General features: G+C 55.4%; 1 protein-coding gene across 6 annotated transcripts in view; it reads right to left on the minus strand.

Annotated features, from left to right (window-relative positions):
* Positions 1–23364, minus strand: part of FGFR2 (fibroblast growth factor receptor 2) — a 110385-nt gene that overhangs the window by 80968 nt on the left and 6053 nt on the right. For 2 of the 6 annotated variants that reach the window (XM_056120476.1, XM_056120477.1), the window contains exons 3-4: positions 3436–3702; positions 1464–1538 (exon numbers count right to left, since the gene is read on the minus strand). The exons of 2 other annotated variants lie outside the window; for them this stretch is intronic. In XM_056120476.1, the coding sequence (XP_055976451.1) occupies positions 1464–1538; positions 3436–3702 (342 nt within the window). The remainder of the gene's footprint in view (positions 1–1463; positions 1539–3435; positions 3703–23364) is intronic. 2 more of the 6 variants (XM_056120481.1, XM_056120478.1) reach the window with 1 other exon arrangement.

The raw sequence follows: 23364 nt of genomic DNA on the forward strand, positions 1-23364 counted from the left end.
CCACAGCAGCTTAGCTAACTCTCAGAGAAGGACTCAATGTCCCCATGGTGAGATATGACAATTTGCACAAACTTTCTCCTAAAAAACTATTTTTGGATAGTTCCATCTTCCAGAGTCTCCTGCCCCCGCGCCTGGCTGTCCTCACTGTGGCCCCTTGGAGGGGGGCGGGTTGAGTTTCCCTCCCGACCCCAAGCAGAGCCCCCGCAGCCGAAGACCTCCAGAACCAGCCACAACCATGCTGAGACCACTCTCCACACGCATGGAGGTGCCGGCAGAAGAACAAAGGCATGCGGGTCCCGGGGTTGAGATCTCCAAGCCTGCTCTAATTGGGGCTGAGCATCCTCCACCCAGATCCTCCATCTTCCAGTAGGCAGGGGTCACACCCACCAACTTCTCCCCCCACACACACCCCGGACGCCGTGTAATCCCATCAATGGCCAAGTCCCAGAGACTATAAAACCCAGCTCCCAGAAGCGTGCGGCCGCATTCACGGCCGCTCAACATCTTATTATCTCATTCTTGCTTTGGACAACCTGGCAGGCTACCAAATGTAACCTGCCCACACGGCAGAGTCTGGTAAACTCCCCGTGGCGTACCCAATATGCCAAATACCAGTAACAATGATGGGTCTCATCCTCCTAACCCTGAAAGAGCCTTGAATATGGCACTTCTTTAAAAATCTCAGGGCTAGGACAAAGGAGACGTTACTGGGGCCTGCTCGAGGCAATCGACGAACAACAGGATGATCGTGATCGTGATCCATGAGCCATTTAGTGGGAACAAGAAATATCAAAGAAATTGATCATTGGTGGGACTAGAGTGATAGCACAGCGGGTAGGGCGTTTGCCTTGCACGCGGCCAACCTGGGGTTCAATCCCCATCATCCCATATGGTCCCCCGAGCACTGCCAGGAGTAATTCCTGAGTGTATAAGCCAGGAGTAACCCCTGAGCACTACCAGGTGTGACCCAAAAAGCAAAAAAAAAAAAATTGATTGTGGGTCTGCTACAGGGGCAAGCTTGAGGGGTGGTCGGGAAAAATGGAGACAGTGGTGAAAGGAAGGAGACAGTGATGGTGGGCTTGGGGTTGGAACATCGGGTGTCTGTAACTAATCATCATGAACAACTTTGTAAGCCACGGAATTTAAACAAAAGGGTCTGGGGGGAAAGCAGACTGGGAGAAGCCCAGCAATCACAACAGTCACAGGGAAAATCAGGGTGGCGTGTGGCGCTGCAAACCCCCCCCCACACGTCAGACACCAGAGAGAAGGAGAAGCCCACGGAGAGAGACGAGGAGCAGCAGAGACAACGGACACAGGAAGAAAGACAGACGGCAGAGCTGTGCAGTGAGCAGAGTTTATTCCAGATTTGAGAGTCTGGGGCACGGGCGCCGGTGGGTCCGCAGGGAGACGGGGAGGGGCCCGGGCCGCCCAGCGGCTCTCCAGGGCACTTGGCCTCTACTTACTCTTGCTGTTAGTGTTCTCACTGAGCGCATCTTCTGGGTCCGAGTCGTCCTCGTCATCTCCAGATGAGATGGCATCTGTATTCAAGACAACACAGCCAGCGTTGTGTGTGTGTGTGGGGCCAGAGGCTGTCGTCAGCGTCAGCGCAGTCCTGGGGGCAAGGGACTCGGCCGCCCAGAAACCCACACAGAGAGTCTGTGTCTGGGGGAGACGGGCGTTAGCCCATTTTCTTCCCCTGCCTCGGGCTCCACTCCACCCCGCGGCTCCGGGCTTGGGGCACGGGCACGTGATTTCAAACAGGCCAGGAAACTGGACAGAACCCAAACTGGATGTTAAGCTTCCACAATACCCAAGTGCCCCCCTAAATCCCAGCCCTCTCCTAGAAACGCTTTCCCATGCCCCCTCTCAGCTGGGGTCCTCTTGGAGGCAGGAATGAGAGCCCAGGAAGATTGAGCTCTGCGTGTGTGTGTGTGTGTGTGTGTGTGTGTGTGTGTGTGTGTGTGTGTGTGGTCTCAGACTGTTTACTAACATTTGGGAACCAACACTTTCAACGCGGCCAAAGACAGGACCGCACAGTTCCCCCCTCAACCTCATGGGGGAAAAAAATAATTTAAGGAGAGAAACTCCAGTTTGATTCAATTATCGGTGATTTATGGGGTTTGGCCTTGCTGGTGTAGGGTCGAATCCAGGGCCTCAGGCGTGCGAGGCAAGGGCTCTAGAATCACACCTTTGAATAGAAGGTAACAAAAATCCCCAGCCTCTGCCTCTCAATCCTATGTTCTAGATGTTAAAGAGGCTGGTGGCACTGGGGGACCGTGGGGTAGGGGGTGTGGGGTGTGTGGGGGGAGGGGATGGGAGACAGCTGTCTTTCACTGTATCACGATCATCCTGTTGTTCGTCAATTTACTCAAGCAGGCTCCAGTAACGTCTCTGTTCATCCCAGCCCTGAGATTTTTAGCAACCTCTCCTTACTCGTCTTTCCCAATGATTGGAGGCTTTTTCAGGGTCAGGGGAATTAGACCTGTTATAATTACTGGTTTTAGCATATCGAATACACCACAGGGAGCCTGCCAGGCTCTGCCCATGCGGGCGGGATATTCTCGGTAGCTTGCCGGGCTCTCCAAAAGGCATGCATATATATATATATATATATATATATATATATATATATATCCCATTGTAATTACTGGTTTTGGCATATCAAATACACAACGGATAGCTTGCGAGGCTCTGTCGTCCGGGTGGAATACCCTCGGTAGCTTGCCAGGCTCTTCGAGAGGGATAGAGGCTTTTGGGGTGGCCTCTAATCGCCCTTGTAGGTGTTCCCATAGTTCAAACCATATTTGAACCCTATCAAATATGGTGCGGCAATTCTGGGAGATGGGTATTAAGTGTCTTATAATGTGTCGTGCATATATATATACATATATAGATGTATACATATATCAAAACAAAGCCTGGCAAGCTACCCATGAGGTATTCAATATGCCAAACACAGTAACAAGTCTCACAATGTTACTAGGCCCGCTCAAGCAAATCAATGAACAACTGGAGGACAGTGACAGTGATATATATATATATATATATATATATATATATATATTCCTCTCTATGATTTGCTGCCTACTGTCTGAACTCCATCAAACATAGTGTGGTAATTATGAAAAATGGGAAGGAGGTGTCTTATGATGTGTCATGACTGGAGTGTGGCGGCGTTTGGATAGTAGAGGACGGCCACCAGGGCTGGGTCCCGTGGGGCGGAGAGGGCTCTCGCCCACCCCACCCCACCCCCTGGAGCACCCCAATGAAAACAGCCTGGCGCGGAGTCCCAGAACTCCAAAAGCTGATAAAAAACGAACTGTGAAGCTCTGTGGCGGCCATGCCCAGGTCCCACTAGGAGCTCACTTGTCCAGTAGGAAATGCCCCGAAAAGCTTGACAGAGAAGAGGAAGCAGGGGGGGAGCGCCAGACTCACCTGTGACATTGACCATGAAATAGACAGAGGCGCTGTCTAGGGTCCTAGCAGCGGTACAAGCATAGAGGCCGGAGTCTCTAGACGTGGCACCTTTTATCTGCAAGTATTCCCCAATAAGCACTGTCCTATTGCTGCGCCCCAAGGGTACCCCATCCTTAGTCCAACTGATCATGCCGACATCTCTTAACAGACAGCGTAACTCTAGCGACTCCCCGGGCGCGGCCACGTAAACTTCTGGTTGGGAGATTTGGTATTTGGTTGGTGGTTCTGCAGAGAGGTGGGAGAGAAGATGGAGACAGATGGGAAAGGAGGAAGAGGAGAGAAGGTCCAACACAGGTCAGTGGAGGCCCATTGATCCGCAGCAGAGACAGCCCTGGCTTTGGCACGCGCCCCCCCCCCCCTCCGCAGGTGGTGTCTGGCCTCTCCCACACCCCAGGAAGCGGCCCGAGCATCTGAAGTACCGGCTGGAGGAAGAAGCGCCCGGCAAAGCTGCCCCGCGTGGCTCCACAAATTGAAGGGCTGCACGCACACACCAGAAACCTGTCAGCCCATTGCCAGTCCCAAGCCCACTAGCAATGCCCAGAAATTCTATTAACATGGCGTAAGAGTGTGCGTGAGGGGCTGGAGCGACAGCACAGCAGGTAGGGCATTGGCCTTGCATGTGGCCGACCCAGGTTCGGTTCCCAGCATCCCATATAATCCCCCGAGCACTGCTGGGAGTAATTCCTGAGTGCATGAGCCAGGAGTAGCCCCTGTGCATCGCCGGGTATGACCCAAAAAAACAAAACAAAACAAAAAAGAGTGTGTATGAAAAACCCAGGTTGGCATTCAGCATGGCGCGTGGCTGTGTGGACAGATGCACGCACTCACGGACACACACTGTGGACAGGTGCACGCTTGCGTGGACACACACTCACCCCTATTTATCGGTGCCAGATGTGGTCAACTGCTGCTAAGCCAAGTTTGCTTAAGCCAAATGTCCCAACTCAAGGGAAGCGAGTGGCCCCTTCTACAAAGCCACATTCTACCTGCATGTCCCTCAGCCTTGTGCTGATGTGAACACTTGGCTCTGTGCTGGGATGAACTGGGACATGCCATTTTTTTTGTAAAACAGTCTGGAGACTGAAGAGCCCTTCCACAACCCCCCCCCCCCCAAAAAAAAAAAGTCAGAAAGCAACAAACTGCAGAGAACGGACAAGTGGCATCTGAGCGCGTCTGGCGTGCGGCAACCAGCCGAGGGCGGGGCCCACTCAGTCCTTCCGGGATGGCCCCTCCCATCCTGGGTGCCAGCTTGGTCAGGCCTCTGACTGCTTCTTAGACGGCGTCTCCTTCCTCCCCAGGCCTCCCTGTGAGCTTGGTCCTCCCTGCCCACCTGCCCTGAGAACCGCTACCATCAATCACCGAAGTCGGGGACCTCCCCATCACCTCCTCACCATCGGCCACCCCCACCACCCTCTGACCAGCAGGTCCAGTTCCAGGGCAGCACCAGAGAGGGAGGCGGGTCTCAGGCTCCGGGGAGCCCCTCAACATGGCAGGTGACCCAGGTCGAACCTGACCGCAGGCTCAGGGGACACTGTCCAGGGAGACACCAGAGAGTCCAGCCCCTGTGGCCCCAGGGATGGGGCAACTGTGGCCCCAGCCCTAAGGAACCCGCAGCAGCCCCTTGTACTGGGAAGCACCACCCCAGCACGGACAGAGGGAGAAGCAGCCGTGCTGGGACTCATCTCCCCATAATCACAAGCCCACGCGGGGGGCCAGGGCAGCACCAGAGGCTGACACCCCTGTAAACACAGACACAAGCACCCCCAGGGGAAGGTCTGCTTCACCCAGACGTGGCTTCCAGATGCTCTCGGGCACCTCTGGGTGAGTTGGATTTATTCCCGCCCTGGGGAAGCAGCGGGAAGGACACGGCTGTGCAGTCCCTGGGCATGGGGACCTGTCACCACAGGGGCACCAAGGAAACAGCTGGACAGTAACACAGTGGGGGGAGGGGGTGTCAAGGAAGCATCTCCTGAGACAGCAACCACAGGAAAGAAAAGCTCACCATCCCCGAGCTTAGAGCCACGACCTGCCAGTGCTGGACAGTCTGCAGACAGTGGCCGGCACCCCAAGGCTGCAGCCCAGCCTTTGAGCCCACACAGCGCGGCTCTGAGGGCAAGCGGCCACTCCATTACCAGGGGCGCTAGGGGGTCGCGAGGGGCAAGATCAGGTGGGGAGTGAGGGGGACTCTATGGGACATCACCCAGTCCCCTCACGTACCTCAAGGCCAGAATGAACCGACCGGGGTGAGCTCGGCTCATACAATAAGGCACACTTCAGATGACCACCGTCTCCTAGAAGGTTCTAGAATGTGCTTCCCTCTGAGCTATGTTAGCACTCCAACACGACTGAGCAGGAAGCTGGCGTGTGCACAGCAGCACTGCCCCCAGCCCATCCCTTTGCAGGGGGTCTGGGACCCATGTCTGGCCCCACGACCCCATGGGGCCACACCTGGACCGTTCCAAGCCTGACTCTGGGCACACTCGCAGTCAGAGTGCAAGCTCTGCACACAGACATGATGTGATGCTCAGTTTTCAAGAAAAGCCGCTTCCCGGGTCTCCTCCCACACCTAGCCAGCCGCCAGGTCCCACAGCTCTTTGGGAGGGGCTAAGGGGCACCAACGCCTGTAGGGGCAGAGGCAGGAGGCGACCCAGCGCCGGCCACACTGCCCGCCCCTCACTCCATCTCCACTGCTGCAGAGCAAGCCGGCCTATACAACAGGACAACACACAGTGACCTCATCTTCCAGTGCCGCCCTGCAGTGCCCAGGCAGACACCCCCACTGTGGGCGCAGGGCACCCCTAGAGTGGCGCCCACGCCTGTTTGCCATGGACAATCCCACTGTCCAGTCTGGAGCCGCAGGGCCTGAACAGGCTTCCGGCTTCGAGCCCGACGCTGGGGGCAGCATGACTGTCCCCTGCCATCAGATCCACTTCCCAGAGAAGCCAGCTGCTACGAGAGCCAGGCAACACCCCCCCGCCCGGGCAGGGCATGACAACGAAGCATCTCTCATCTATACCACCCGGTGGATTCAGGACGGGGGCTGATCCCCCCGAACAACCAGGTCCCAGAAACTTGACAAACCCCCCTCCCCTCCCCAAATCAAGCAGTCCTCCAAGCCTGCCAGGAGGAGCAGAGTGTCCTTCGGATGACAGAACGGGACCAAGGATGAAACAGAGTCAGAGAGAAACACACCAAGGGAAAAAAAGGGGGGCTTTGGGCAGGTGCGTGGTGAGGATCCGGCCCCCGGCTCCGGGGTCTCCTCCATCAGCTCTCTGGGGCCCAGAAGCAGAAAAGGGGGTGTTGGATCTGAACACAGCCAGCAGAGGGAACGCAGGACAATGGGCTGTGCTTCCTCTCCCACGTAGGGCTCTCCAGGGGACTCCGAGGCCACTCACCCCCACAGGCCCTTGCTCCCTGTCCACCTGCACTCAGCAGTGCTCTCCATGAGGACAGCGGCAAGGCCGCCGGGATACCTGGAAGTGGTACCCGAACTGCCTGCTTCCCTACCCCATTCCCCCCGCCCCCGCCAGACACAGGCCCGGCTCCTCTCCAGCTCCAGGCTGTGCCATAAAATATGACAGTGGAGACACAGAGGATTCCTTGGGAGACGACGGGGCTGCCTTTTATAGTCATGCAGACCTTCCCCGAGGAGACCCTCCCAGCCCAATTCCACCAGCCTCCTTCACGCTGGCGGGGAGGGTCCAGGCAGCACTCATCCTTTCTGGGCAAAGCACACCATGGGAGGAAAATTCTGGAAACCAACTCACTACACACCAAATGCTCTTTCCGAGAATACTCCAAGGAGAAAGAAAGGTTTTCCCCTAACTTCCTAACTAACTTTCATAATAACACAGTGAATTCATAACAGTGGAGCAACAGCACAGCAGGTAGGGCATTTGCCTTGCACGCAGCTGACCCAGCCGACCCGTGTTTGATTCCTCCGCCCCTCTCGGAGAGCCTGGCAAGCTACCGAGAGTATCTCACCCGTAAGGCAAAGCCTGGCAAGCTCCCCGTGACACATTCGATATGCCAAACACAGTAACAAGTCTCACGATGGAGACTGGAGACGTTACTGGGCCCGCTCGAGCAAATCGATTAACAATGGGAGGACAGTGCTACAGTGAATTCAAGAAGAAGCAAGAAAGTCTGTTTCTCTCTCTCTCTCTCTCTCACACACACACACACACACACACACACACACAGCACACACACAAACACACACACACACACAAACACACACACACTTTCCAGGGCTGGTCCATGTGACCTGCATCTGCCAGGCCGGCAGGGCGAGGCGTTTACTTTGCGGGCGGGCCCAGCCCCATGTTTCTGCTGGCAGACACTGTACAATGGGTGCGGACAGCTCAGCGTGGGGTGCTAAACTGTATTCACGTGAACCTTCTCCCCGAAGTTCCCAGCATCTGGGAAGCACCCTGGTCTGTTATCAGGAGGCTTCGGGTCAATAAATGGTCAATAAACCGCTCCGCACGTGGTCAGGCAGAGGGACTCAAGCAGCCTGGCAGGGGGCCGCCTTCCCTGCCCAGAAGCTTCCTCAGCTCCCTTCCCCTTCCTCCCACTTGTCAAAGCACAGAGGGAAGGTTCTAGGGAAGGTTCTAGAAATCGCTCACCACAGACCAAATGCTCTTTCAGAGGCTTCCAGAAAGACAGAAAATCGGGTTTTGTGCAGCTTTCAACATATAAATTAAAATTCTCCAAAAACGGAGAAAGGGGCTGGAAAGATAGCACAGTGGGTAGGGCGTTTGCTTTGCACGCGGCAGACTCGGGTTCAATTCCCAGCATCCCATAGGGTTCCCTGAGCATCACCAGGGGTAATTCCTGAGTGCAGAGTAAGGAGTAAGCCCTATGCATCGCCAGGTGTGACCCAAAAAGGAAGAAAAAAAAAAAAAGAAGAACGCTGGCCCAGGCCTGCTTCCAAACATGCATGCGCCTGCATGCACATACACACACGATGCTCATCAGGAACACACAGAAAGGAAACTGAGGAAGGTGCCCTGCCCACTGCGTCAGTCAGCAAACCCTGGCTGAGGTCACACCTCCAGGTGCGACTCGCGCTGATGTCACCCGCCACCTCTCGGGACACAAGCATAAGGAAGCATCTTGGGCACAGGGAACCTGGTGGGCCCCGAGACACCCCCGGAGGCACTGGGAGGGAGTGGCCGCCCACGGCTTCAGGTAGCACGGACGCTGCCAGCCCGTCGCGGCCACACTTCAGACTGTCACTTTTTATACTGTTTGCCTATAAACCTCCGTGTGTGGTTTTTGAAATGACGCCCAAATGCAAACAGAGACCAGATGGGAGGCCCGCGTGGTGCCCCGTCCTCTGGCTGCGGAGCGCGGGTGACGGGCTGGAAGGGCCAGGGAAGAAAAAGGCGCCACCACCCAGCCAACGCACCCCTGCACCACACAGCCACAGAGCCACGCAGCCACCGAGCCACGCGGCCAAGAAGCCATGTGGCCACGGCACCACCATGCCAGCCACTGCACCACACAGCCACAGAGCCATGAGGCATGGAGCCATGCAGCCACGGAGCCATGCAGCCACGGGACCACACAGTCACAGAACCACCATGAAGCCACCACACCAGATAGCCACAGAGCCACACAGTCACTAAGCCATGCAGCCACAGAGCCACACAGCCATAGTGCCACGCAGCCACTGCACCACACAGCCACAGAGCCACGCAGTCACAGAGCCATGCAGCCACAGAACCACATAGGCACAGAACCACCATGCCAGCCACCGTACCACACAGCCACAGAGCCACACAGCCATCATACCATGCAGCCACCAAGCCACAGCACTCCTGACACCGCCCAGTACAGCTGGCCAGAGCCGCCTCGGGAGGGACAGAACTTCTCCACCTCATAGTTGTCCCTGCTAGGAGCCAGGAGAGGACTCCAGGGGCTGAGCCTGGAGGCTTTGCATGCAGGAGTCCTGGGTTTGACCCAGCACCACCTGGTCTGCAGGGCGAGATCCTCGATATCCACCATATAGATCCCCTGAGCTCCACCGGGTGTGGGCCCCAAAGGCAAAAAAACTAATCAGCTCCAGTGAGAAGCAGGAACCCCAGAATCAAGGAGGTCACAGGGTCCCTCTGGAATATCACACACACACATACACACACACACCCCTCAAGGAAAGTCTGGGGGGATCCGAGCCCTAAGCACATTCCTCCGGAAAGGAAGTGACTTGATCTTCAGGGAACATGGAAGGAAACACACAGGACTCTCCGTGACATGGGCGCTGGAGGCACCCAGGATGAAACCCACCACTGAGCCGGCAAGTGAAGCAAAGACAGACACAAGGGACGACATGAAATTCAGAAGCTTCCATGGCTCAAAGACACCCAAGACCAAGGTCCAAAGAGCCCGCAGACTGGGACAAACTATTCACCATGAACTCACCTGATCAAGGGTTAATACCCAGGGTAGATAAAGCACTGGTAGAACCTTACAAGAAAAAGAAAAAAAAAAAAAAAACACCCAACCCCATCAAAAAATGAGAAGAGATGAACAGAAACTTCCTCAATGAGGAACTACAAGCGGCCAAGAGGTATATGCGGGGGGGGGGGGGGGGGGGGAAAACGCTGGAAATCAGGGCCGGAGTTCTAGGACCGCGGGTTGGTCGTTTGCCTTGCACGCGGCTGGCCCCAGTTCACTCCCGGCACATCATCACCGTCAGCGGCCAGCAGTGTCACCGTGTATGATGACCCAGCGGCGTCACACTGTGTGCCCACCGGGCTGGGGCCCCCACCCTAATCCTAAACTGAAGGAAGAGGAGAGAGAGAGAGAGGAGCAGGCAGCGTGCAGAGGCACAGGGACACAGAGGTGGCCAAGGCCAGCAGAGCCAGGACACAGCCGGAACGGTCAGCTGCCAGGCTATCTCTTCCCTCCAACCCTCACCCCATTTTGCAGGCACGTGGCCCAGCTCACATGGCGCTTGTGGGGGTCCCGGAGCCCTGAGGGCACCCACAGCTCCCTTGACACAGTAGCCTCTGCCACGCACAATCCAGGAACGGGCCCGAGGGGCCCCTGAGCACTGCAGCGTGCGGCCACGGAGAGTCTTAAACATACAGAGCGAAGACAGACATCGAAGACAGACATCGGAGACAGACATCGAAGACACAATTCTGCCCCCTGAGACTGCGGGGCGTCGGGAATGAGACCCGCAAGCCTTTCGCCCAGGGATGGGAGAGTTCAGTCCAAGGCCAGCTCAGGGGATCAGCCACCAGGAAGGGGCGCCTGAAATCACCCCACCCGGGCAGCCGAGACTAAGCTAGCCAGGTCCTCTCAGCGTGGACATCCAGGAAAGTGGGAAGAGAGAGAGGAGTCTGCTATTTCCAGGGCCGACACGCAGGCCAGCGCCCCATTCTGTAGTGCCGCCCCACTTCATGCCGGTGTGTGGATGCGGATAACCGGTGTGTGCACTTGTGTTCGCATATGACCTCTATATGAATGCATGCAGACATGACCTGTGTGCATGTGTTGGCACATAATCTGCACATGCATGCATGTCTGCATGTCTGTGGCATGTGTCTACGTTGCTTGGGTGCACGGTTTGCATATGAGCTACGTGTGAATGTCTGCACACATGACGTGTGTGTACACCTGACTTATGTGCGGACGTGTTAGCACATGACCTGTGCACACGCATGCATGTGCACGTGTCTAAGTGTGTGCACCCCTTCCTAACATGCTATGGAGGTCCTTCGAGGAACCTCCTCTCCACCTGCCCCCTCCCCAACACCCTCCCGGCCTGAACTCTGAATTCTGGCATTCCCGCCCCCTCTGACTGGAGTCTCTGCTTGCAGGCTCAGATTCCTACCTGCCCCAGGGGCACGTTACCTGGATGTCTGCAGAGGCCCCAAAACAAGCAAGGGACCTTCCACCTCCTCCTCCTCCTCCTCCCCCTCACCTGGCATCGTGTTCACTCGTCACAAACCATCAACCCAGCTCCACTGCCGCCCCCAAGACCCTCTTCACCTGACCTCTCACCGCGCCCTCCCTAAACCCCTCCTCCGCAAATTCCACTTCCTGAGGCAGGATCTCACTCCCACCGCCATCCGGCCTCCTGTCACTCTCCTGAACTTGGTTTTGCGGGTGTTTTGGGGGTTTTTTTGATTGTTTGGCAGAGATGCTCCTGGCTCTGCACTCAGGAATCACTTCCAGCGGTGCACTGGGGACTCTACGAGATTCCAGGGATGGAACCCGGGCTGGCGGTGTGGAAGGCGAGCGCCCTCCCCGCTCTATCGCCCTAATTTATTTTCCGCCGCCCCCGGGCACTTCCGGAATGGGGACCTGAGAAGCAGGGCTGGGTTCTGGTTTGCTCTTTTTTTATTTTTATTTATTTATTTATTTATTTATTTTACTTTTTTCCCTTTTTTAAAATTTTTATTAGTGAGACACCATGAGGTACAGTTGTAGACTTACAAATTTTTGTGCTTAGGTTTCAGTTAGACAATGATCGAGTACCCATCCCTCCACCAGTGCCCATTTCCCACCACCACGGATCCCAGTATCCCTCCCACCCCCCACCTCCCCATCCCACCCTGCCACTGTGGCAGGGCATTCCCTTTTGTTCTCTCTCTTTTTTTTAAAGGGGGAAGGGGACCCAAACCAACCTTTACCCCCACTGGTGGCCCGTTACCTGGGGCTCCAGAGCCCTCTGCAGCCCTCCCCTCTCCCCCCAGCAAAGAGGCCTGTTCTTTCCGCCTGCACCGCCCATCCTGCTACTCTGCCTGGCCAAGTGCGGCTCCACCCCCACCTCCTCGGAGAATCCCTCTTTACCCCGCCTCTGTCCACCTGCTGCCCACACAGCCCGCTGCCTCCCTGTACATCTCAGCCTGACGGGGACGCGGGATTCTGTGCTTCCTGGGCTCGCCCTTGGGGAAAGCCCGGCTACACAGTTCCACTGGTTAAACAGGGCAGCCTGGGCCCGGGTCTGAAGTTTCTGGGTGCACTGGGCGGGGCCAAGGCGCTGGCCGTCCCTGGTCCCCAGGCCAACAGCCCCTTTGTAAAGCCCCGTCTCCCTCCACAGCCCAGAGGAAAGAGCGGGAAAGTAACTCCTTCTGGCCAGCTGCGGATCAAGGTCACCCCGAGGAGAGAAAAAGACTGGACGTTTCCTGGGAATCTCTAAAGAGGGGGGACCCCCGAAAGACAGTCCTCTCCCCCCACCCCCTGCAGGGCCCACCCAGCCAGCCGTGTCTGCACCTTCTAACCAGGGACCCTCCGTTCCCACTCCTGACTCTGCAGCAGGCCTCGCTTGCAGATGGACACGCCAGTCACGTCAGGGCCATGGACGCTCCCCCAGCCGGGATTTCTGGAACATTCGCTCAAGGCCCCGGGACCTGAAGGACCATCAGCGGCCCTGGGTGCCTGCTGGGTCCTGTCCCTGGTAAGGGAAGGCAGGGCTGGCACCACAAAGCACCGTTTCCCATTGACCCAGCCCGGGCGGGAGCCCCAGTAGGTATTGGTGGGTGTCAGGGACCCCCCTCCTCCTCCCCATCCCCCAGAAATCCCTTGGTTAGAAGGTCCCGGTGGGGCCTTGATGCCAGGAAAACCCACATACCCACGGGCAGGGGCACCCCCAAGGCTTGGAACTGGGGTTTTAGGAAGAGTCGCCAGGTTGCCTTTCAGAGAGCAAGCGTGCCCCCAAGCCAAAGGTCAGCGGACACTCCAGACACAAGAGCTCAAGGACTGGATGGCAGCAGCCACACAGAAGCCTCCCAGTGGCTCCTGACACCATGGCCGGACACTCCCCACTTGGGTCCAGCTGTCCCTGCAAGGTTAGACTGATGGCCTCCCCTCCAGCCTAGGGACCTGGCTCCCCCTCCATCAGGCATGAAAGTGACCCCTGCACACACCCGACAGAAGAAAGGAGGACCCCGAAGGGGGTCTTGAGCGTTATTCTAGGAGGTTGAGTCAGCCTAGATGCTTTTGCAACTCTGGCCCTTCGGGGGTCATTGTTCAGCAAGTTTACTTAAAGGGTCGTTCTTTCTCCTCTCCACAGGACCCCAGCTCCACTCCAGCCCAGAGCCTACAGATGTGACCCCCGTGGCCCCTCCAAGCCCCATCCCAGCCATTTGCAAATGAAGGGATGGCAGCTGGATTCGGGGAACAGATGGCCCTCCTCATTTGAATGGGTTTGATGTGGCTGCCGGCCTCTGGGCCTCTGCGAGTTCAGGCCTGGCCTCTGCAGGCAATCCGGTTCGGGCTGCAGGCAGATTCCTAGCCGCCAGGCTCTTTAGCAAGCAGCTGGCTGCTGGGGGTGGCCCAGGAGAAGGGTCTGCTGTCAGGCCAGCGGGGGTGGTCACATTCCCAGCTGGTTTGAGCCTGCGGGGACCCGGGAAGATCTGTTTGAGGCCCTGCGCTCGCTTTTCTTCTGTGGCGTACGGAGAAAAGTTACGAATTGTCAAGGGAGCGTCTGAGCCGCAGGAGAGAAACCACGTTGATTCCGGAAATTCCAAATTAAGAGAGGCGACACGCGGTTAACCTTCTCGGCAGCCCTCATGCCCGATTTGCACTGAGGTAAACACTCCTGGACACCAGGTCCGGCCTCCCCGGAGGACCCATCGGCAGGCAGAAAGGCCAGGCACAGGCGCCCGCAGAGAACCACAGCCCGTCCGGCCTGCTCGGAAAACCCAATCTGTGGGGCTGGAGCGATAGCACAGCGGGTAGGGCGTTTGCCTTGCACGCAGCTGACCCGGGTTCGATTCCCAGCATCCCATATGGTCCCCTTAGCATCGCCAGGCGTAACCCCTGTGCATCGCCAGGTGTGACCCAAAAAGCAAAAATAAATAAATAAATAAATAAAACCCAATCTGTTTACCTTTAGGGAGAAGCGTTTCGGGGTCCCAGCTGAGAGCATCGAGGGCAGGGTGGACCCCCACTCACTGTCTGGTTTATGTCCCCAAGACCCCATCACCACCCTGCCAATTCAGTGCAAGCTGCCCCTGCCTGTCCCCTGGTTCGAGAGGCCTCTGGGGCAGGAGCTGTAGGTGACAGCCGACAGCGGGCGACAGAGAGGAAGCCACAGGACACCGGGCACTCAAGAGGTGGCCTTGCTGATCAGGTGGGGAACCTCCCCCCACCCAGGCCCAGACTGGACAAGAGACCCAGTTGGAAGACCTGCCTTCCTCCACACACCGCCCCCGGCGTGTCCCACCAGTGTCCCCCACCTCACCTCGCGCCCCTCTGCCCTGGTTCTGCACCCCCAGCATGCTGAGGAGGGTCCCCGAGTGCCTTCGGACAAGCCTGCCTCTCCTTGCCCCGCATTGGAACTGGCCCCCTGTTTCTGCGAGGACGCGCCAAACGCCATTCTCAGATAAGACCTGGGACTGTTTTTGCCTGCCCCACTGAACTTGGCAGGCACAGGAGTCTCGCACAACCAATCGGGGTGGTGGGCGTCAAAACTAGAGCGGCAGCACCTGGGAACGTGCCACAGACCCCCACCCTGGCCAGCCGGCCTCTCTCTCTCTCTCTCTCTGCCGGGCCAGGGCAGCACCCCCCCACCAAAAGGGCTCAGCAGCGTGTGCAAGGGCCACAGGCGGGATGCTCGGGTCCAGCCCCGACCCCACATGGCCCTTGGGCACCGCCTGGGGTGGTGGCAGTAGCACCTGAGCACTGAGCTGGGAGGAGCTGCCAGCATCACTGGGGGTGGCCCAAAACTCAGACTCTGGAGGAGGGAAGATGCATCGTCCAGGCAGGCCCTCCTGACCTCTGCCCTCACCAGGGCCCCCCCCCCATCGGCCCCTGACGCTCTGCATTGGCCATGCAGTGACCGGTGCAAAGGGCAACCAGGGAACTGACTGCCGCGGCCACCACACAGCTCAGATCCGCTCCAGAGGGCGCTGGCTCCTGCGAACCACCAAACTGAACTTTGCTTTACAAACGGGCCTGGTTCCCCTGGGGACACCCTGCCCGGCCAAGGAGAGAGCAGCGTGGGTGGACTGTTCTGCCCTTTCATTCTTTGGATACTTTTTCCTTTTTTTTTTTTTCCTTTTGGCCGTCCTCATCTCAGACGGTATAAAGACCAGGCCGGCCTGCCTTGATCTTGGCCATTTCCATGACCATGAGAGGTCCGTGGGTCAGCAACCCGGTCCCCCCTCTGCTGGGGAGAAAAGGTGGGCGCTAAGCCCAGGGGACCACTCAGGAGGCGCGCCCAGGGCAGGGGCTGGAGTTCGTGCCATGAGCCGGCAAGAGGGCAGGGAGCAGCAGGCAGGGCAGCCGTCCACTCCTGGACACCTGCTAAGCAGGTCACACTACCTGGGGCAGCGTCCCTTGGTCCCGGGGCAGCAGGAGAAGGTGAGTGCCTACCTCGATAAACTATCTTCCAGAGGTCATTCTAGAATGTTCACAGAGGTGCCTATGGGAACACCTTTTACAATGCATGTTTTGCTGCTTCAAACAGCTGGAGGGGAAGGGGTGTGGCGTGGCAGGACCCAGGACTGGCCACGTGACAGGGCCTCGGAGGAGTCCACTCAAGTCCCTCTCTCAGGAGAGAGGCAGCAAGCTTGGACCAATAAACCCACCCCCTGCCCGGGGGAGGGCCCAGGCCCTCACTTTAGGGTCCTGTGGGGCCCATTTCATGGCCCAAGAGTCCCCGAGGGACATGGTGGCCCCGGGGGGCCACTGGGTCATTCAGATCAGTGATAAGAGGGGCTGCAGAGAAGGTCAGCAAGCTGCTTAGAGGTCTTCTATGCAGGAAGCCCACTCCCGCATACCACACAGTTTGCTGGGCGACCCCCCAGCACCCAGCCAGAAGTAGCCCCTGGGGATCCCTGAGTACCACCTGGTGTGGCCCAAAACAAACACACAAAAGATAAAAAAAAAAAATACATGTCCGGGTTCGATTCCTCCACCCCTCTCAGAGAGCCCGGCAAGCTAGCAAGAGTATCTTGCCCGCACGGCAAAGCCTGGCAAGCTAGCCGTGACGTATTTGATATGCCAAACACAGTAACAACAAGCCTTACAATTTGTTGCGAGACATTACTGGTGCCTGATGGAGCAAATCGATGAGCAATGGGAGGACAGTGCTACAGTGCTACAGTCCAGTCCAGATACCTGTGGCCACAATGGGCACCCAAGACATAGACTGAAATGACCCCACAGGGGGCCGAACACGCAGTGACTGCCAGCCTCAGCAATCCGACCTGGGGTGTCTCTAACAAGTGCCTGGGGCTCCCTTCCCTAGGGTCCGGCAGCACCGTGCAGGCCAGACACCCCTCGGTCCAACCAGGGGAGAAGGTTGCAGTGAACAGAACCAAGGAGTGACGTGCTGGGGCGCCTCTGTCAGCAACACAGTGCCCGGCATTGCCCCCACCCCTCCACCCCAGCGCCAGACCTTCCCTCCCTCACCCTGCACCTTCCCAACTGGGTTTTGTTTGACCACGCACAGCAGTGCTCGGGGCTTCCTCCCGACTCTGCACTCAAGTGATGACTCCCGGAGGGGCGGCAGGGCCCTGTGTGGTGCTTGGGGTACAACCTGGCAGGCTGCCACAGAGGCCAGCAGCCTCCCGCTAGGCTCTCTCCTGGCCCCCCACAGACCCTTCAGAAACCTCACAACAAACTCCTTGCCTCATACGCGCCATGCCTCATCAACTCAGGGTCTCCAAGTCCCCAACACGGTGTAGCTACAACACACTCAGTTCAGTGGGGGCGTGGGGAGAAGGGGCAGTGGGGGAGGTGTCCATGTCAACCCGGAACTCTTGAGGCTGCAAGAAGCTGGAGACCTCGAAGGTGAAGGTGAAGGCTCCACAGAGACCAAGATAATGAGAAGGTTCGGACTCCTTTCTATTTTAATTAGTGGCAAGGCCTCCTGGATTTATCACTGCGTGTTCTAGGGGAAACGCCCCTGAAATATTGGTTCCAAACCCTTTACTTTGACAAGGAAGTGGGGTGGGGCGGAGAGGAAACAGCCTTTCCCAGTAGCAACAATGGAGCGGGAGGCCGGGAGGCCGGAGTGCAGGGCCTGGGAGCTGTTCCCATTAATCCCCAGATTCCCTCTTCCAGGAGAGTGAGATAAAGAAAGGGAGGCGCAGGGAGGTTATCTAACTCCTCCAAGGTCACAGAACCAGTGCCGGATGAGGATGAGTGAGCTTCAAACCCAACTCGCTGAGTTCTCCAAGGACAAGCCCCTTCTGGAAGCCTAGGTGTCCAAGAGCACTGCAAAAATGAGTGGGCTGGGGGCCGGGGAAGGGCACGATGGGCGGGAGCATTTGCTTTGTAGGAAAGATCCTGGGTTCGACCCTGATCTACGTGACCCCAGCACCCCCCAGGAGTGACCCCTGAGCACTAGCCATCATTGGTTGGTGTGATCCAAACACAAAACCAACAGAGAAAAAGGTTGGATTTATGTGGGCAGGGAGGGGGGATGAGGAGGGGGAGGTTGATGTAGGGGCTAGAGAGATACTAGAGGGACTACATACTTGCATGTGGCTGACTCTGGTTCGATCCCTGGTATAGAATATTGTCCCCCGCAGGACAGGGTACTGGAACACTGTATGACTGAAACCCAATCACGAACAACTTTGCAACTGTGCATCTTACAGTGGCCCAATCAAAATATTAATTTAAAAAATAATAGGAATAAAAAAGAATATTGTGTGTGTTCCCTCTCCGCCCCCAACCCCCTTGCCAAGCCCTGACAAGAGTCATTCTGGCAGGAGGCACAGAGACAGGAGGAAGCCCTGAGCCCAACTGGATATGGACCAAACCTCCCACTACCCCAACTCCATCAGCGGGGGAAAAAAAAAAAATGAGATGTAGAATCCAGGTTCATTAAAGAAGGGATTCTTGGTCTTTTTTCTTTTGCTTTTTTTTTTTGGATCACGCCCAGCGATGCTCAGGGGTTATTCCTGGCTCTGCACCCAGGAATTACTCCTGGCAGTGCTTGGGGGACCATATGGGATGCCAGGGATCGAACCCAGGTCAGCTGTGTGCAAGGCAAATGCCCTACCCGCTGTGCTCTCGCTCCAGCCCCAAAGGATTCTTGGTCTTTTTAAAGTCATAAGTCATTTTCAATGTGAACCACATGCCACTTCGGATACATATATTTAATTGTACACCCAGCATGAACGCAGATCTCAGTGTAGTTGGGGGGAGCCCACCCCAAGGCTACCAGGCCTCCCTGAGGCAAGTTCACGGCCAAGTGAATCTGAAATTAAAAGATTTTCAGAGTTTAAACCCCAAACTCACCTTCCACAAAGACCTTTATATTCATTATATAGGATGTCCCCCCTCTCCACCCCACCTTTCTCAGAGGGGGATTTCCCAATGTCTCACTGTTTCTTAGGACATTACAACCAGACATGTATGGAAAATCTTAACAGTGAATCTGGTGTAAAAAGAGGCCACACATGGCAGTAACACAGGCGTTCCAGTGTTAGCAAGCCGCCATGACAATTTATGGTTTACCCAAGTCAGAGCTCAGAACTCAAGGAGAAGCCCTCCATCCATCACACAAATCAATACGACCTTTGTCCTGGTTGCTGGACGTGTCCACATTTTCCTTCTAAGCTATTTTAACTTCCTCATAAAACATCGTCACCAACACCTGAGAGGCTGTATCCGGGCGTTCCTTTCGGAAACAACTTGGAATCTCCCACTCCTGAGGTAAAGGAGACGCCACCACTCGGCTCCCTGAGTGTGGAAGACTCACGGAAAACACTGCCAAGTCCAGAGAGGGACCAAGCGGTTCTCAGATCAAGGGCAACTCCCAACACCATCCAAGTTCAAGGTGCCCGTCCTCTCCATCACTGCTAATCGCCTAGACCACACCATGACAGGCCACCAGACTGGGCTCAGCCCTCCCCAAATAAGTCTCCTTTGCATGAGGAGCCAAGTGGAATGAAGGTCAAGGCAGTGAATGAGGGACAGAGGCCAGTGAGTGGTTCCCAATGCGCTCCAAGGGTGCGGCCACCATCTTGGATCTTCTTATCAGGAAAATCCCAGAGAACTGGGGAAGTCGCAGGAGACAAGTCCAAGACATGTCAGGCCAACACGGTGCTAGGGCCAAAGGCTCCTCTAACCACCAGCATCAAAGAACCGTGCCTGGGGCTTCCCACCCACTCTCTTCCCTAATCCAAAAGCCAGAGGGCGGCTGGGGCCAGCAGGAGGAAGTGGTCCCTCACGCATGCATTCTCCTGGGCTTCCCAGAAAGATTAACAAAAGACACTAAGAGCTTTAAACACTCAAGTTCAAGAACCCCTGCCAGATCAGAGGAAAGCTCTGTGGGTTTGCTGCCTGGACACTCAGAAACCCAGACGTGGTCCCTCTGCTAAGGCCATACCTGGCCACAGAAAAGCCACCACACGGGAGAAGACACTTGGGTGTGGGAGTGGGAGCGACACCCAGGGCTTCAAAGCCAGGAAAACTGTAAAGGCAACACCAGCCCTTCATCGAGGAACTACAAATCGAGGAACAGGAGTATTTAAAAAATCAGTAAATAAATAAGCAAAACTTAAGGTTAACATATTGCAAGAGAAAAAAAGTAACAATAATAATTGTAATAACCTACTGGGTCCAAATCACTTGTACAATCATCTGAAAAACTCTGAAAAACAACAACAACCTGTTCGGGCAGTTTATTAAACCTAGAAAGAACCAAACCAGCACCCTGGAGACCAACATCCCAGCTGCAGTTTCTCAAGTCAGCCCCAAATCAAATCCGCTGCTGTTTTTTTTTGTTTGTTTGTTTGTTTGTTTTTGTTTTAAAGAAAAAAAAATCAGGGACTGGAGACACAGAGTAGCAGTTAAGGCGCTTGCCTTGCACAGAGCCGACCTGGGTTCAATCCCTGGCATCACCAGGAGTGATTCCTGAGGCCAGAGCCAGAAGCAACCTCTGAGCCAGGGGTGCCCCTCCTCAAAAGAGAGAAGTAAAAAGAAAAGAAAAATCAGCTGAAATGGACTCCCAAAACTAAGCCCGATTCAGGAAAGAGGGTCAGCAGTCTTTTAGCGAAGACCCAAGCTAAGTCAGCACTCGGACCAAAACAAAACAAGACAAGCACCCTGGCTGAGTCAGCACCCAGACAAGTACACAAGCTTAAGGGCTACTGGATCCGTTTTATTGAGAATGTGAACGTTAAACAAAACCCTTCCTGTTTAAACACTCCCTTAGTTATTTCATAACCATGTAATTATTCATTAAATCTGATATTGGAAACATCTCCTACTGAATCGCTCTGCTTGTTTGAATTCTCACCTTCATCTGGTTGGAAAGAAACAAGTTTCAGTTATGCCCTTGTGGGAGCTTCTGGCCGAGTTAATGCTCACTGTTTTAACTCTGGTCCAAATACCAGAGTAACAGATTACACACTCACACACACTCACTCACACTCTGGGTCACAGGGAGCCAGTATAGAAAGTACACAAGTACCAATTCTTTCGGCTTGCCAGATTTGGGCTTGGGAAAAAAAAAGTACTATTAAACACGGCTCTTTGTCTATGAATTGTGAAATGCTTTATATACTAATAAAGAATGTGTACTTCATTGTGTATTTAACTGCATAAGCCTGCATTTGGCTTAATTGTTCAAGAATAAGTCCTTGTTCCTAAGCTAACGATCAAGTTACAGTCAACTCTTAAATATTAACACTCATATTGGGGAACAAAGATGCAGATAATACAAAACAGAAGATTAGTTTAAATCATTCGCTCATGGTATGCGGATATATTCCTTTTTTTTTTTTTCTTGTTGCTTTTAACTTGCAATTAAATGCGTATGGCTGATATTATGGCATTTATGATACTTCCAACAAAAGGCCTCAGCCATCGAGGGGAAATGAGACTGAGGCAGGGGTCCAAATGCCTTCTCAGTCTGCTAGGAAACTCGGGACCCTCCACATAGCCCAGTGTCTCTCTCATCTTCTCTCGGAAGGTTCCCCAGAACCAGTCGAAAAAAAAAAAAACCATGCAAACTACATTTTCCCAGGTTGCAGTTTTTCAGAATCACACTTTGTGGAGTGTGGAAAAGTAATTAAGTGTGTGGGGTTGGAAAGGCGCTTTCATTCGAGCTCCCACTGGGCTGATATAAACAAAGATGGTACTCTGTCAACAACGGGCCTAACCAGAGAAGGTGGCAACGTCAGGGAGAACTTGAAAGCAAGAACCTTGTCTCTCCCCAGGGTGATCAATCTCTACCCTGCTATCAATCACGGGTATTGAATTCATGAATATTAATCGTGACTATTAACCCACCCGGCAATAGTTGGTATTTGAGTGCTGGGGTGGGTCCTGCAACCAGTCATGCCCTAGTGGCAAGATTCACCCGTCACCTGCAAGCTACACAGCCTCCGAAGTCTTCCAAAGTACGTTTTCTCCCTCATAAGTGAGTTGAGTAGACCCAATCCCAGTGGGACCCTGGAGAAGGAGCCTGGGAGTCGAGTCTAGGTGACAGGTGACAGGAAATGATGACGCAGAGTGGAACGTCATCCAAAGCCAAGCCCCTGGGCCTCAAGCGCACCAGTGTGAGGGCCAGGCTCCTTTCTGGTCCAGCCCAGGGTCCAGTTCTAAACTGAGCTTCCACTGAGCAAACCCCCATGATTCCACGTGCTCCTGTCAGAGCCTACATTCCACTACAGTTCTTGTTCAACCAAGCAGTGAGTGACGGACAGGGACATGCCCGGGGGAGACACAGCTCCCACTCGACAGGAACAACGCCCAAACAGAGCTGTCCGAGGGCAGTGGCCCCTGGACGCACAGATCTCCCCTTCCCTCTTCCCTCCGGTTACTGTGTTGACAACTGTGGGTACCAAAGCCAAAATGCAACAAGGGAGGCCCCATAGGGGGCGATCAGCTGTCAGGGCTGGACCCACAGACAAGGGGAGTGGAGACCCCACAGAATGCACACCCGGGGGGCTGGAGAGATAGTACAACGGGGAGGGAGTTTGCCTTGCATGTGGCCAACCCGGGTTCAATCCCTGGCATCCCGTCAGGTCCCCCGACACCACCAGGAGGAAAGTGATGAATATTAATCATGACTATTAATCCATGTGGTAGTAGTTGGCACTGAGCACCGCCCTGCCCGTCCCCGGGCTCACAGCTGAGTGAACCCCCTTCAGCAGGGTCCTGCAACCAGCCATGCCCTACTGAAAAGATTCGCCTGTCACCTGCAGCTGAACAACCTCTGAAACCTTCGAACGTACGTTTTCTCTGTACGTGAGTTGAGTAGCCCCGACCCACGTGCGGAACCAGGAGTCAACCCTGAGCATTGCCTGGAAACACAAACCCACACAACCAGAAAGCGAACCCCACGGCCTGCAGAGCAGAGAACACCTTTCTCTGACGGCCTCCTGAGCCGCACTGCTTCCTGACAGGCCAGCCCATAGGCCAGGTAAGCATCGTGCTCCCAGGAATAAGCATCCTGACTCCTGAGCACTGAGGAGCAGCCAGGTCCCATTTAAACCTGACTCGGGGGCTGAGTCGGAGGCTTCTGAGGTGATTCACATCCACGCACTTTCAACAAAGACCCTCCAAAGACCATCTCTGTCAGACCCTCCAGCGACACCAGGGGACGCCGGGGTCCAGGGGTGTGGATACGTTTTCCAAGTCTCCTCTCTGCAGGCTTTTGATTTCCCTCTTAATTTTTTATTTATTTATTTGGTAGTATCTCAAAACTTGGTCTGGAGTGATAGCACAGTGGTAGGGTGTTTGTCTTGCACACAAGTAGCCCGGCCAAGCCGGGTTTGATTCCTCCACCCCTCTCGGAGAGCCTGGCAAGCTACCGAGAATATCTCACCTGCATGGCAAAGCCTGGCAAGCTCCCCGTGACATATTCAATATGCCAAACACAGTAACAACAAGTCTCAAAATGGAGACATTACTGGGCCCGCTCGAGCAAATCGATGAACAACGGGAGGGCAGTGTTTG

This window comes from Sorex fumeus, unplaced genomic scaffold, assembly GCF_029834395.1.
Source record: "Sorex fumeus unplaced genomic scaffold, SorFum_2.1 ptg000043l, whole genome shotgun sequence".
NCBI classification, from domain to species: Eukaryota; Metazoa; Chordata; class Mammalia; order Eulipotyphla; family Soricidae; genus Sorex; species Sorex fumeus.